The sequence below is a fragment of the Haliaeetus leucocephalus genome, unplaced genomic scaffold, assembly GCF_000737465.1.
Source record: "Haliaeetus leucocephalus isolate CR32 unplaced genomic scaffold, Haliaeetus_leucocephalus-4.0 Scaffold555, whole genome shotgun sequence".
NCBI lineage: Eukaryota > Metazoa > Chordata > Aves > Accipitriformes > Accipitridae > Haliaeetus > Haliaeetus leucocephalus.
The window spans coordinates 12,098,488-12,115,018 of NW_010972991.1; the positions used below are offsets into that span (position 1 = coordinate 12,098,488).

The window sequence follows — 16,531 nt, forward strand, 5'->3', positions numbered from 1 at the left end:
GAAGTGTTGACCTTCTTGGCCAATAGGGATTAAAATGACCACAGATCATATTCGACAAGGGTATAAACGGGGTCCTGCCGGAGGACATTTTGAATCAGTCCTCCTCAGAGCAGCAGGTCTGCAGCTGGGGACTCCCCCTTGGGTCGGGGCACCGCCCGAGCGAACTCCTCGAGGTTGAGAGCCCTCATCTTTTTGGTGAGTGATATGTGCATTTTGAGCCATCATTTTAAATTTTACGAGTTCTTAAGTCAGCTGTATAGTACTAATTCCCCTTACTTCATTGAGCCTGTGGTTTACAAATGTTACTGGAGTTCTAACTAACTTTTTACTGAAGAATAAATCTGAGATCTAGCACCTGTTGGATTTGATTGTGTGAGCTTCCGTAACACTGGCTATGCACTACTGTTGATGCAAAAGGGGGAATAAGGCAGGAGAGTGCTTTACTGGGTGCAGCAGAATGCATGAACATAGCAACCTGAAATTAGATTGGTTTAAGTTGCTATAGAACTGCATACTTACACCTGGCTCCTTGTTTCCAGTTTATATCCCAAACACAGGAGCCCTTAATGACATTTCTGGTCTTTGTGAAGGTATTTATAAAAGCAGTCATCCCTTAATCTTCCCTCTAATAAGCTGTATACATTGAACTCCTCAGTCTGAGCCTCTTACCTTATTTGTGACTCCTTTATGAATGCTTCCCGCTTTATCTACATCTTTGTTCAATTATGGAGATCAGAACTAGACACAGTATCTGAATATGGTCACATAAATTACAAGCAGTGAAGTCTCTCTGCTTCAGTCTGGATTTCCTAGTTTAGGTCAGGACAGACAAAATGCACACATTAATTATATGCAACAACTGAACATACGTGAAGGAGAAAGGATATTTATTGCCTGTGACAAAGTTGTTAATGCAAAGACTACTACAAAGTTGGGAGTGATTATATCTATCTCCCCTTTCCTCATTGGTAGAAGCAGGGGTTGTCAGTGGTTGGGAGGAAGTGTGTCAGCTCCAGCCATGAGAGTTTGGTCCCAGGTGTCCCTGGAGGTCCTCCACGGGCAGGCATTCCAGAAGCCACAGTCATGCCAACCTCCCTTTGGGCTGAGGTGGATGATTTTCTTGAGGTGGAGAGCATCTTCCAGATTGTTTGATTTTTGCTAGTTGGTGGACTGCTTTGAGCTGTTGCTCACTGATCAGGGTGTAGGCAAATATTTTTGTATAAGTTTAGATTTGCTGTTTCTACCACTTACACAGATTTTTTTGTTGCTGTTTTCATTACAACTGTATAACTGTGCTTTATCTAGCAAAAGTTACAACCCTATGAATTACATAGCAACATGCCAAAGGTCAAACTGTGGGCCCTGCCTTCAGCCTAATTACTCAAGTGATTTCAGCTCAGTAGGCCAAGACATTGACAATACCAGATGCTGCTTTTATGTCCAAAGACTGCTTTAGTCTGTTTTATTGCTGCGATAGAGTATGTCCATCATGGCACATTTTTGCTGGCACTTCCTCCTGCTAGATTTTTTCAGTCAGTACTTCCCAAGATGGAATTCTTCAAGCTGTTATGTACTACACAGAAGTATGAGTTTACATGTGATGATACTGAATAACCTACTAGTTGTTTGCATAACTTTTAACAACCTTTCAAAACTGTTTTTTTTAATGAAGAATCTCTTTATTATTTGATATTCTCTTAACTTCTGTTTCTTCTTTGGTATTTTCCTCTGAAAGGGTTACATTTACTCCAAAGCCATTGCTAGACTTGTCAAGTAAAACTCTTTGTAGGGCAATCTACCAAAACAATTAATCGCACCAGTGGTCCACTCCTTTCTGGCCCTGCTTCTAAGGACCTTTCAGAGCAGACCAGATGAGTTATGGTTAGCTTAATTCCTGCCTTCCTATCTCTTGAGATCTCTGCAGTTCCTCCCCTTCACATTTTTTTTGATACAAAATACAGGTTTTAACATCCTTCTGAGTTAATATCAGAACTGAAAGTACTTCACCGTCACCCTGTGCTGTGATTATGCTGCCTGGCTTTTTTCCAGATACTACTTAAAATACCATTACAGTCATGACAGTTGATGAGTATAAATGTCAGGAAAACTGGATCTCCTCTTTATATGTAATATTGCATGAAGAACTTTTCCATGGTTTCTTGATTTATTGATGATGGGTAAAATATTAAGGATATACCCATGTTCTTTTTCTTTTTGGTTTAAGGCTTGTATATAATATTACAGCTCCACCATGAAGCTTTTCAGAAGTATTGGCGGACTGAATTTTATGCATCAAGTAATGTAACTGCAGCCAGGCTAGGCTAAGAGAGTGACTGCTGTTGTGGGGAAGGGTTGTCTTTCATTCTCTTGCCTCACATAGCCATCCTATACTGTACAATTGCTTCCATAGGAGCAGCAGTAGCAGCCACAGCTCTCAGTTCCTGAGCTGAAATACAGAGCAATCAACCGACTTTGAAGCCTTAATAAACTGGTGTCATACACAAGCAAGCTATACCTGGAGTCAGTGTTTATCTACATTTACAGATAACAATGCTGAAAATCTATCTCTGTTGTCTGAATCTAGCAAGAAAAACAGGCAATCAATCCCCCACTAAAAGTGATGACTGTGCGCAAAATATCGAAAAAGTTTTTGTAGCCCCTATGAAAAGTATGGGATTGCATTAATTTTTTAATGCCATCCTCACATGGTAGACAACTATTCAATGAAAGCACTATTTTCATTCCCAATATATGTAATTTCCTAATTTAAATTGTCAATAAATGAATGCTTTCTCTTGTCTGTTATTATGATTCTTAATATTTCTGTAATGCAACGTCTGAGAAATCATTCTGCTAAGTTAATGAAATACTGCTTTTTTAAAAATTTCATGGGGGAACTTGGATATTTTTTGTCTAGCAGACACATTAGTAAACCTGCAGAAAAAAATTGTGCTTATTATCTTTTTAGGACGCAGTCCTTTCTGATGTCTCCATATGTAGGCATATATATGAAGTTATAATTTGCAGTGATCACATGTGAGGAAGGTGGATATTGTACTTGTGATATTTGTTCTCACTGAAAAATCAACATTTTTTAAAAGTTAAGATTTATGTGCAGTATTTTTAATAAATTAAATATCAAAATATAATAACTAATTAATGCATGGGTTTTAATGATATTGCTATAAATATGACTTTGCTCACTTTTGGTAGGAAGATGAGCTTGTTTGCTCTCCCAGTGTAAGGTGTATTCTGTAGTAGAAGACATGGACGATCTTTGTTATAGTGTTTAGATATATGCAGGGAAATTAAAATTTTTTAATTTGCCCATAGATAAAGTTGAAATTTTGGAAGGATTTGTACATGCTAAGAATTTCTTTGACCTTAAATATAATGATGTGGTTAAAGTTTCAGTGTTTCTTTCTTTCTTTCACTGACATCATCCCTTTTGTTCACCGGCTCTCAGTACAGGAAACAAAATAGACTATGGCCATATCAGGCACACCGAGGTCAGTATGGCTCGAATGGTTGTGATGGTGAATTGAAAACACAAAAAATGACTGAAATTATTACATAGTAGATGCTTGCCTTTCTGATGGATGCTTCTGGCCCATTGTAACATTGGATAGGATGGGCTATTGGAAAAGAGAACTTAGCCATTGCTGAAATCAGCCAGCGCCTAGCTGTTGAAACTAAGATTCTTGCTGATATAACTTTATCATATTGTAAGCAATTTTTTGTATTAGTATACATTTTCTGCTGTTGGTGAAGCATTTGTTTCTTACTGTTTCCTAATATAGTTTGTTCTTAACTAGCAGAATAAAATCCTAAAAATGTCATCTTACTTGCAAGATTTATCACACTATTTCCCCTCCCCATCTTTTTTTTTTCTTTTGAAAAGCATTTGGACATAATGAGTGCCCTGATCCTGGAGTGCCAATCAATGCTCGGCGTTTTGGTGACAACTTTCAGCTGGGGAGCTCAATTTCTGTTATATGTGAGGAAGGATTTATTAAAACCCAAGGAACTGAAACAATTACTTGCATGCTGATGGATGGAAAAGTAATGTGGAGTGGACCTATCCCGAAGTGTGGAGGTATGTATAATATTTCTTTCTGATTCAGAAGAACTTGCTGTGATGTCTTTTAAGTTGTCACCAAATGAAGTTCAGATTTTTGCAAACGCATAGCACAAAGCTCCTGTAAAACCTAGTCCTTAATAAAGGAGTCCAGCGAGGCATGAGCTTTTATTATAAACCTGTCTGCGGGAATGAATTTTTCTTATAACTGTTATAAGGACAGAAGAAAAACACAGAAAAAAATGGTATAAACATCAGTGATGCAAGCACTGCTATATAACTTCTGTAACAATGACTCATTTAAGGAACTTGTTAGGATTGGAATGGGAATAGTTTACACTGTTCATACTTTCAGATAGCTCTCATTTGGCACTGGTGGAACTGCAGTATCCCAAAGATATTTTATGCTTGAAAAGATCACTCCTGCCCTTTTATTTGTTCTTTTTAAAGCATGTATTTGTCCAATTTGAGAAACTGTTTAAAGCAGTGAGCTTCAGTGCTAGCAATACACCAACAAAATTCATCTCTACATTTTTGAATTCCAGTCCAATTGGTATCATGATTGGCCTCAGTAATACCTAGGAGAAAGAAATAGGAGGGAAGAAGAAAATAAGAAAATCTTTCTGTTTCACTGAACCTTATTTTACTATATTACATGTTTCTGTTCTTCGATATTTAAATCTCTTGTTCAACTTGTCACTCAAGGTTCTTAAGCAGTCAAGAAGTCTGGGGGTTTTGGATTTTTTTTTTTAATTATTTTCATCTGGTTTCATATAGAAGGTTTTCTCTTCAAAATATAGCTATTGACTTCCTACTTCAGACAGATGAACTATATAAAATAATTTTAGTGCTCAGTGACGTTTGCTGATACAATATTAGATTAGAATGAAGTTCTGATCTCTTTTCAGATCTTCAGCTATGGTATTTAAAACCATTTGAGAAGTTTTACCTCTCTGTTGCAGTGCTTATGTTTCTTCTATCCACAGTGACACCTAGGCTGGGGAAGATTCTCTAAGCAATTGATCTTCCTATTTATAGAAATTAAATACTTGCATACATCACAACCTCTAAAACACAGTGCTATGCATATTTTGTTGGACTTCTTTATACTAATAGATACAGAAATATAATCTTTGCTTCATTCATTGTCTATATTTTAAGATCTCTTCACCTAAAGTGAAAAAAAAATTCAGTTGCTTGTAAAAGTTGCTATTTAAAAAATACATGATTTAATCAATAATGATATAATCTCTGATTTATAGTTTGTTAGTTTTTATTTTAAACAAAAGCTTAGGTCTTATTTTCACTATGTAACTGCCTTCCTAACAAAATTTGCTTAATTTTAATACATGAATGTGTATCCTTTGCATTCAGTTTACTTTCTGTGATAAATTATTATTGTTTAATAGATATAAGGTGGATCAGTTTCCCTAGATAAGATTAGTATACCCTATAATGCCCTTGCTTTATTATAAGGTTCATGGAGCTATACAACACTGCAAATAAAATATAAGGTTGCATTTTCAATGTTACATTAAAAACTTAAATTAATGGGGGTATTTTTAAATGTCCGTACATGCGCAAGATAATCTGATCCATAGGTGGTCTGAGTCTCTAAATGGAACATATATTGGAATCCTAGAGGTTGTGACACTAGTATATTTCAATTAGATGTATTTATCAACTGTAGAATTAGATATATTTTTAAAATTTAAGAAAAAATTTGAAGGCAAATGAAAATATTTTTAAGCTAATAATGTAATTTGGTCTGATGGAGTGTTCAGCATTTTTATTGACTGTATACACATTTGCCTGTAACACATAGTGATTTAATATAAGGTGAAGTTTGCTTGCCTTACACACACCTCATAATTTCATTGTCACACATGAAGTCAAAGGCATGAACTCTACATACTGACTAGGAGACACTGAATGTAACTGCTTGTGCAGTTCTCCTTCCATTGCAGAAAGCTATTACAATATATAGGAGAGAACCATTTAATAATATATGTGGTGCAGATGCCTAGGGTCAGCATGCTCATTTTTCAGGGCAATCCTGACCAGCTTCCTTCCAGCCCTGCCCATGGCCCAGCGTCCCATTTCAGCTCAGCCTGGGGCTGTCAGTCCCTGCCCCAGCAATGCCACAAGAGAGCTGGTCTCCAGCCATTCTCTGCTGATCTCAACAAGCTCATGGGACTTCCTGGTTTGACCTCAGACCTAACCCTTCAGTTGCATTATTCTGATGGTCACTTGGCTGTCACCAGACCCTTTTCCTGTCACCAATCCAGTCCTGTTCACCTTGCTCAGATGGAATTGGATGATGCTCTGTCTGTGAAGGCACTAACTCTGCCTGTGTGTGTCTGTGTGCTCCTTGGTGCATGACTCCTGGCTTTTCTTCTCTAGTGGAGCAGCTTTTGCTGTTCCCTGATGCTTTTGAATTTGGGATTCCTGTCCTTGTGCCTTTCATCCTTCCTGTGTGAGGGTTATATGGAGGATTTTCCCATAATCTCTTGTAATATTATGCTGTTGTACCTGTGCTGCAGCTCTAACCTTGGTCTTCCTGCATAACTCCTGTAATGCTTAATATCCTGCTGTTCTGTAGCATGGGTGATAAGCTCTTGAAAAAAAGGTCTAAAACTATGAATCTACAAGATGTTCAGTGATTAGCCTGCCATCCTCAAAACTTTCTTCATACTCACATATGGAAATTTCCTGCCTCAACCCTTGCACCTTACTATACAAAGAAATAAATAGAAACAACTTTGTGAGAATTCTTAGATCAAGCTAAGATTGGCTTTCGGTATTTGGCATAGACCCATGTTTGACAAAGAGATTCTGGTTGATGACAACCTCTAGTTATGTTATATTTCTAGTGTTTTGTTTTTAACATACTGACAGTGGGTATGAATCTGCCAGGCAACCATCAAATAGAACTGGAAGAAAGAACAGAGTCTGAAAATCAGTGTAAAAAAGGTCAGGGAAACAATCTTTTGGCAAGATGACTGGAGAGTTTTATTTTCTAAAAAACAAGGCTCTTTAAGATAAGCCCAGTCACTCAGCTGTTCTGAAGGGAAGGACTCCTGGGTGTAGGACATCAGCATGTGATGGTGAAAGTCAAATAAAAAATTCTATTGAATCTTGCACTGCAGACATCAGGAAGAACCATAATCAGGGGAAGGATAAGAAAGACTTCCTTTTAAAAAACAAAACCAAAAACAAAACAGCAAAACACTATTATTCTCAGATCCCAAATACAAAGAGAAATTACTCCAAATTTAGGCAATCTTACAATGGGCATTATTTTTAATGGAATATTCATAGGGGTGTTTTTGTAAGAGAGTTACTTTTTTGTATTCCAAAGACAATCTTTAACAGTTTCATGGAAATTTTGTGAGAAAATGGAGCTTTGTACTAGTTTAGCAATACTGTATTCCAACTATGGTAGTATACTGGCTCAGAGTAAGGCCATCTGGTATTCCTATTCTTCTTGATACATTTTGTAGTTTACAGGCTCCATATGTATTATGAATATGTATAAATGGTTATATACAATAAAATGTAGGGTTGATGAATGTTGGAGCGTTAACCTTCTGGTTGCTGAGGTGAATATGAGTTTAAATACATTACTGTTTGGTACTGTTTGCTGAAGGTAGCATGAAAAAGGAACTTTAAGGTAAAGGGGATAAACAGTAATTTAAAACCATCAGTGAGGAAAAAAAAAGTCTAAATCTGCATATTTAGAAATGTTTGCAACATATTGAATTCTGAACTTTATATATCTTTTAGAAACCCTTTTTTTCCCTACACAGTAAGAGAAAGATGGGCTGTTATGGCCTTAAAAATACAAAATACCTCTTTACAACAGTTCATCATTTTAACATAGGCGCTTGGTTATCTCCTGAGAAAAATGAAGATCAGACAAATGTATGATAATTCATGATCTTCAATTTGAATGTGTGTCAAAGAGAGCAAAATTAATCTATTTTTGTAATTGAGAGGTCCAGGTTAATATAGACAATGGTATGTACTGTGCTGCTTTGTGGAAATGAGCAACCAAAATGCTTTGCAGACTGTTAGGTGAAAAAAATACAGAAATTTAAGAAATAGCCATGTCTTTGAGGGAAAATGCTGTATATTTCACACTATTTTTAGTAGAGACATATGCCTGTCAGCAGTACATTAAGACCTTTCCAACACAATGTTGCTCATTTATTTTCCTTGTGTAGCCTTGTATGCATAATGTCCACTGGAAAGTGGTGTTATGAAACTTTATGGTGCAGCTTTCTCTTGCTGCCGAGTAAGATGCTTCTGCTCTCTGTCTAAATGGATACTTAACATGATACTAGTAATCAAAAAATTTGAGTGCTTTCTGATAATTAAATACATAAATAGTTATATTGGTGATGGGGCAGAGTGTAGCCTCAGCAAGTCTGCCACACCAGCAAACCTGGAGGAGTGGCCGATACGCCAGAGGGTTGTGCTGCCATTCTGAGAGACCTCAACAGGTTGGAGAAAGGGGCTAATAGGAACCTTATGAAGTTTAACAAGGGGAAGTGCAAAGTCCTGCACCTGGGGAGGAACAAGGCCATGTACTGATACATGCCGGGGGCCACGCAGATGAAAAGCAGCTTTGCAGAAAAGGCCCTGGGGGTGCTGGTGGACACCAAGTTGAACGTGCCCTTGCAGCAAAGAAGGCTAATGGTGTCCTGGGATGCATAAGACAAAGTATTGCCAGAAGGTTGAGGGAGGTGATCTTTCCTCTTTACTGTGAGTACTGCTGAGGCCACACCTGGAGTTTATGTGCAGTCCTAAGCTCCTCAGTACAAGAAAGGAACATACAGGAGAGAGTCCAATGAAGGGCCACAAAAATTATTAAGGCATTGGAGCATCTCTCCTATGAGGAAAGGCTGAGAGAGCTGGGACTGTTTAGCTTGAGGAAAAGAAAGCTCGGGGGGGGGATCTTATCAATGTATATTAATACCTGAAGGGAGGGTGCGAAGAAGATGAAGCCAGAGCCAGACTCTTTTCAGTGGTGTCCAGTGACAGGACCAGAGGCAATGGGAACAAACAGAAACACAGGAAGTTCCATCTGAACATCATGAAATGCTTTTTTACTGTGAGGGTGACCAAGCACTGGCATAAGTTGCTGTCCTGGTTTCAGCTGGGATAGAGTTAACTGTCTTCCTAGTAGCTGGTACAGTGCTATGTTTTGAGTTCAGTATGTGAAGAATGTTGATAACACTGATGTTTTCAGTTGTTGCTCAGTAGTGTTTAGACTAGAGTCAAGGATTTTTCAGCTGCTCATGCCCAGCCAGGGCACCTGACCCAAACTGGCCAACAGTGTATTCCATACCATGTGATGTCCCATCTAGTTTAGGAACTAGGAAGTGGGGGGCAGGGATTCGCTGCTCGGGAACTGGCTGGGTGTCGGTCGGCAGGTGGGGAGCAATTGCCCTGCGCATCATTTGTACATTTCGATCCTTTTATTACTACTGTTGTCATTTTATTAGTGTTATCATTATCATTATTAGTTTCTTCTTTTCTGTTCTATAAAACCATTCTTATCTCAACCCAGGAGTTTTACTTCTTTTCCTGATTTTCTCCCCCATCCCACTGGATGGGGGGGAGTGAGTGAGCGGCTGCGTGGTGCTTAGTTGCTGGCTGGGGTTAAACCACGACAGTTGCCCAGAGAGGTTGTGGAGTCTCCTTCCTTGGAGATGTTCAAAAGCTGTGTAGTCATAGTCCAGATCATGTGCTTGTTTAGGTAAATGCATAAATAAATTACTACTGGAGCAGAATTAACTTCCTATCTCTTCTTTTTTTTTTTTTCCCCCCAGTAAAAGTCCCTGACCAATTCATTATGAAATCAGTTTAAGGCTACCCCTTGCCTTTGCTGGAAACTGGATCAAGTCTGTATTAAATGTACATGCAGTAGTAATTTACATGGCTCCATCTTTGCAGCAGTAACATTATGTCCTCATAGAATTATAGAATGGTTTGGGTTGGAAGGGACCTTTAAAGATCATCTAGTCCCCCCCTCTGCCATGGGCAGGGACATCTTCAACTAAATTATGTTCCTCAAAGCCCTGTGCAACCTGACATTGAACACTTCCAATGATAGGGCATCCACAACTTCTCTAGGCCAGCTGTTCCGGTGTCACACCACTTGCATCATAAAAGATGTCTTCCTTATACCCAATGTAAATCTATGTTCTTTCAGTTTAAAATTGTTATCCCTTGTCCTATCACTACAGGCCTTGATGAAAAGTCTCTTTCTTTCTTGTAAACCCCCATTAAATACTGAAAGGCTGCAATAAGGTCTCCCTGGAGCTTGCTTTTCTCCAGGCTGAACAACCCCAACTCTCAGCCTGTCTTCATAGGAGAGGTGTTCTATCCCTCTGATCATTTTTGTGGCCCTTCTAACCTGCTCTAACAGGCCGTGTCCTTGTGCTGGGGACTTGTTGTGGTTTAAGCCCAGGCAGCAACAAAGCACCATGAAGCCGATGGAGAGGAGAAAACATAAAGAAAAGCACATGGGTCGAGACAAGGACAGGGAGGGATCACTCACCACTTATGGTCACGGGCAAAAACACAGACTCAGCTGGGGCGAAAAAACAAAATCAATTTAATTTACTACCAATTAAATCAAAACCAGATAATGGGAAGTAAACCCAAATCTTAAAACATCTTCCTCCACCCCTCCCTCCTTCCCAGGCTTAACTTTAATCCCCATTTTCTCTACTTCCTCCCCCCAGTGGTGCAGGGGGATGAGGAATGTGGCTTGGGGTCAGTTCTCCACATCTTGTCTCTGCTGCTCCTTCCTCCTCAGGGGGAGGACTCCTCACTCTTCCCCTGCTCCAGTGTGGGGTCTCTCCCATGGGCTGCAGTCCTTCATGAACTGCTAGGGCATGGGTCTTCCCACGGGCCACAGTCCTTCAGTCACAGACTGCTCCAGCGCGGGCTTTTCCATGGAGTCACGGCCATCTTGGGGGGCACCCACCTGCTCCGGCGTGGACTCCTCTCTCCCCGGGCTGCAGGTGGGCATCTGCTCCCCTGCTCCCCTCCCTGGGCTGGGGGGGGACAGCCTGCCGTCTCACCACAGGCTGCAGGGGCATCCCCTCCTCCCCCGCTCCTCCTCCTCTCCTTCCTCACTGACCTGGTGTCTGCAGAGGGGTTTCTCTCACATTCCAATCCCCTACTCACCGCAGGTTCCCCTTCTTAAATCTGTTCTCTCAGAGGCGCTACCGCCGTCACTGATGGGCTCGGCCTGGGCCGGAGGTGGGTCTGACTTGGAGCTGGGGAAGCTTCTAGCGGGTTCTCCCAGGAGCCACTCCTGTGGCCCCCTCCCCCGCTACCAAAATCCCGCCACACAAACCTAATACAGGACCTCAGAACTGGATGCAGTACTCCAGGTGGGCTCTCACATGAGCAGAGGGGAAAAATCACCTCCCTCGAAATGCTGGCCATGCTTCTTTTTGCACAGCCCAGGATATGGTTGGCTTTCTGGGCTGCAAGCACATGTTGCCGGCTCATGTCCAAGTTTTTCATCCACCAGTCCCTCAAGTCCTTCTCTGCAGGACTGCTTTCAGAACATTCATTTCTCATCATCTTCAGAAGGTCTGACGGATCTCATTTGCTTTGGAAGTGAATATTGAAGTGTTCTGGTAACAGGCCAAAAGTTTTTTCTTGTGTTTAGAAATAAGTGATAAGTAATTGTTGCATTCAGATAGTTACAAAATCCATACATATAGTGTATAACTCACTTTCAGTGCTTTATTAATGTTGTGGTCTAACCCCAGCCAGCAACTAAGCACCATGCAGCTGCTTACTCACCTCCCTCACAGTGGGATGGGGGAGAGAATCAGAAGGGTAATAGTGAGAAAACTCGTGGGCTGAGATAAAGACAGTTTAATAGGTAAAGCAAAAGCCGTGTGTGCAAACAAAGCAAAAGAAGGAATTCATTCCCCACCTCCTATCAGCAGGCCGGTGTTCAGCCATCTCCAGGAAAGCAGGGCTCCATTATGCGTAATAGTTACTTGGGAAGACAAATGTCCCTCCCTTCCTTCTTCTTCCCCCAGCTTTATATGCTGAGCATGACGTCCTATGGTCTGGAATACCCCTTTGGCCAGTTTGGGTCAGCTGCCCTGGCTGTGTCCTCTCCCAGCTTCTTATGCCCCTCCAGCCTTCTTGCTGGCTGGGCATGAGAAGCTGAAAAATCCTTGACTTAGTCTAAACACTACTTGGCAACAACTGAAAACATCAGTGTTATCAACATTCTTCTCTTACTGAATGCAAAACATAACACTATACCAGCTACTAGGAAGAAAATTAAGTCTATCCCAGCTGAAACCAGGACAACTAACTAAGATGCTTTATTCCACAATAAAAGAAAACTAAAAATCTTTGTCTCCATATAGATGCCTATGATGTAAATAAATATGTGTGTGTGTCTAATGAGCCTGGCAAAGAAACAAAGAAAGCTCATCCTTCACTTTATAAAATGAAATTCAGGGGAAAATTTCCAGCTTGATTACATCAGCTATGTATGAATTTTGAGGCTTGGTGAATTCACAGGTCATTTGGTGATTTTTTTTAGAAGTGTCACAAAACAAAAACCAAACAAATATGGTCAAAAAACAAAAAACAAAAACCAACCCTATAAGATTTTTCCTTAGAAAATGTGTTTAGTCCCTGAGGGTTTAGATCCTGAGAAACTCACCAAATCTAATTTGAGTTGGATCAAATCCTTAATTAGCAATTAAGCAAAGAAGCTCATGATAACAATAACTCTGTCATGCATTTATAGTTCTATAGGCTAATGTATTTACACCAATATTCATCAGAACCAACAAAGTATTTCAGCATACTTCTAGCTGGAGAAATTGTATTTTCATAGTGTCTATAAGATACCATGTGGCATACTTTATTATTACGTATAATAAAGTTTATACACACACACACACTGAAGTTCATGTTCTTCTCTAATTATTTGTACAGATGAACAAATCCCACTCTTGGCACATATCCATGTTATGTGCAAGAGAGAAGATTAAGGCGACAAAGATCCTTAGTTTAATCCTGGTATCTCTTCATTCAACCCCAAGGCACCCAATCCTAACAATTTCTGCTGCAGTTTGCAGCTTAGAATCTGCTCATTGATAACTTTTACACCTCAGTAGTGTTAAAAAGTTCTGCTCTCCAGAACACTGTGCCCTCATTCTAGGAGTGGAATTGGTATGGCCAGAACATTTTCTGGAAATATAGCTATAAAAGAGCAAATAATTGTTTTGAGTCCCCTGAAAACCATTTCCTCCTCAGTGAGGAGATATAATGAGATACAAGGCTATTGCTTGATAACCTTATTAAGCTGAACCTGGAGAAACCACTTATCCAGTTAGTTTAATTCTTATTTATATAACACAGGAGAAGTAGGTAGTTTCATTAGGACTTTGTCTAGAATAAGGGATATCCAGTGTTTGATACTGTGTTCTTCAGAAATCTTTGACAAATCTTTGTTCTCATCCAGGTTGCATCAGTGCACACCTGTACCGCACAACAGATAGCAATGGAAAAGAGAATGATGTAAATGGTTCAAGTTTACTGTCTGCTTTGTATGATTTAGCACTGTCCACAAAAGGTGCTACTTACTTCTTCATGGCTGGCATTTTGGGGAAGCAATGAATTTTGCTTCTGCCTGCTTCTGTAAGGCACTGAAATGTATGTTGCTTGTTTTCTTCTTTGCCTCACATAGAGAACATATATCTAGGTCTGATCAAAAAGATTTTGTGAAAGAAAAATGAGTTTTAAAGTAAAGTGTCAACTGAATAGCTAATACATTCTGCAGATTTCATTTTCCATAAAACAGTCAGCAATTCCTGAAAATAAAGAAATTGTAGACTGCTCATCGTTTGAGGCAGTGGTCACCAGTTTAAGAGCATGGTCTGTGTAATGCTTTCCTCTTTTAAATGCTGCTTTGTTGACCATCTTGGAAAACATATTTGCTGCAGATAATAACACCTTATCAGGTCCTTATCACCTGGTATTTTCATCAAAGAAAGCTTGCACAAGTAATACTCACGCAAGTCAGAGCAACTGCGAAAAAGCTTTTTTTACAGAATTACACCTAACTGCCTATTCTTAAGATTCTAGGTAATCAATTTTATTATTATTATTATTATTATTAGTAGTAGTAGTAGTATTTTAAAACACATCTTACTAAATGTCCCTACTTGCAACAGTTTTTACTGAAGTAGCTGGATTCACTAAAGGACAGCAATATGCCACCACTTTAGTGAGTGAAAAAGTTTAGTTTAGAGACATGTATTTTACAATTTATTTTTTCCCAGTAGTTACTTAATAAGTAATTGAAATTAGTTATTTGATATGTAACATTGTAGCTCAAGGAAAATATATCTTATTCTTCTAGAGGAAAACATATTCAGAGATAGTTGCTTTTCTCTCTTGTCCCCTGTGGATCAAGGAGACTTTTGTTTTGTATTTTTGTCTATATAGGTATGTTCAGTATATTCAGATATATGCATAATACACATATAGAAAGATACATAGATATGGTCTTTTGAGGATGTTTACACTTGTGCTGAACAATGTATGTTCAATTTACCACACTGAATATGCATTAAATTCATAAGATGTCCTAGATATTTTAAATTGCTAGGAAAACATTATGATTTGTTACCTGTTTTAAAAATGTTAATACTTCTAGTGATGGAATTACTGCATTTCTTAGATGTCTAGAATTCAAGATAATTCTGTGCATTAGTTGCTCTATTTGGGGAGTATCAATCTCCTACTGAAAAGAAATAAACTAAAACATGCCAAGCACTCCCATGGTCTTTCCCTCACCCATCCATACCACTGAGATGATCTCACAAAAGTCTGATGACACATGCACTTGACTTTACATAGACATGTACATCCATCAGATGTAATGGGTTTGCATTCATGCATGAAATTAAAAACCTGCACAGAGCTTTGCAAGACTTAAACCTAAAAGATCTGTCCTTTAGCAATGTTGGTCATGATTCTTACTCTTTTCACCTGTGAGATTATACCATCTTTGTGTTAGACTAGCGCTCTCCATAGCCAAAATCAGCATCAGTCAAATAGGATTATTAGTTCTGAGAATCTCTTTTCTGCCCTATGACTAACTGTCTTCACACTGATCAGCTCATGGAAACTTCCCTCACTCTGTACCAGATTCTCTTCAACTATTTATGAAGAATTGTTACCAAAGAAATGCTCTTCATCTTTGTAATACCTACAGCTGTGGAGATTATTCCTGTAATTAATGTGTCATTAAGCCATTGAAAAACTTTAAATATGATTACCAACAATTGGTTTCAATTATGTTTTAATACAGTTTTCCTAGCTTGTATTTAGTCACTGTCTCTCAGAGAAAAACTGCATGTTATTTCTAGTAATTCTGCTTGCAGATATACATGTTACAGTATTTAATATATATTTGCCAAATGCTTTTAAAATATCAACTAATTCTGTAAGAATGGTAAGTTTGTATTTTTCATGAATGAGGAATTTGAACTGCCAACACAACAAGCAAAATGTATGAGGTATGACAGTGGATTCATGTCAGAGTTAAAATAACAACTCACTAGTTTCTAGCTTGATACTCAACTGAAGCTTTTGCAAGTTTTTCAGATCTCTCTGCTCACAATTAAAAGCAGAAGTAATGATACTTTTTAAACACTATGTTTTGTTGTATGTCCTTTATTACAGGAAAATCGATGGTACCTGTAAGAATACATTATAAAAAGCTTTGTTAGAATTTATTGAACAGTTTATTTTATCTTTTTAAGGTTTTAATTCAGTTGTCTCCATCTAATTCTGAACACCACAGTCTGTCAGCTTTGAAGCCTTGTTGCATCTTCCTGCAATTGGATTTTTTTTTAATTTGTTCCTTATAGATGTTCTATATTGAAAGTGATGATTGTGAATTACATATAAGAAGTCTGTGTTATTATACCTTTCTCTTTGTTTCATTTTTAGCTCCATGTGGTGGGCATTTTTCATCTCCCAGTGGAGTAATCCTCTCTCCAGGCTGGCCAGGGTATTATAAAGATTCCTTGAATTGTGAGTGGGTGATAGAAGCTGAACCAGGACACTCTATCAAAATTACATTTGAAAGGTCTTGGCTAATGTTTTTCTTATTTAATATTTTCCAGTTTTACCCAGAAGCAGGAGTTTATTAGCTCTGTCATAACATTAATTTGCACTGTGTCTAAAATCAAGCAATTGTTTTATCAGGTAGGATTTTCTAAAACACCTTAGTGCCTTCAGAACATAAATTTTATCTTCAGTGTAATTTCTACTTTGATGTGCTGAAAAGCTTTTGAAATTCCTACCCTCTTGCATATATCTAAGCCTGTCTGGCCCAGGTAAAAATTCTGTCTGTTTTTAAAGATTAGCATGTTTCAT

At 38.7% G+C, this 16,531-nt stretch overlaps 1 protein-coding gene across 1 annotated transcript in view; it reads left to right on the forward strand.

Moving 5' to 3' along the window:
* The window catches only part of CSMD3 (CUB and Sushi multiple domains 3), a 659,839-nt gene that overhangs the window by 349,023 nt on the left and 294,285 nt on the right, over positions 1-16,531 (forward strand). Inside the window, exons 14-15 of the mRNA XM_010577127.1 lie at positions 3,902-4,096; positions 16,103-16,241. Coding sequence (XP_010575429.1) covers positions 3,902-4,096; positions 16,103-16,241 — 334 coding nt within the window. The remainder of the gene's footprint in view (positions 1-3,901; positions 4,097-16,102; positions 16,242-16,531) is intronic.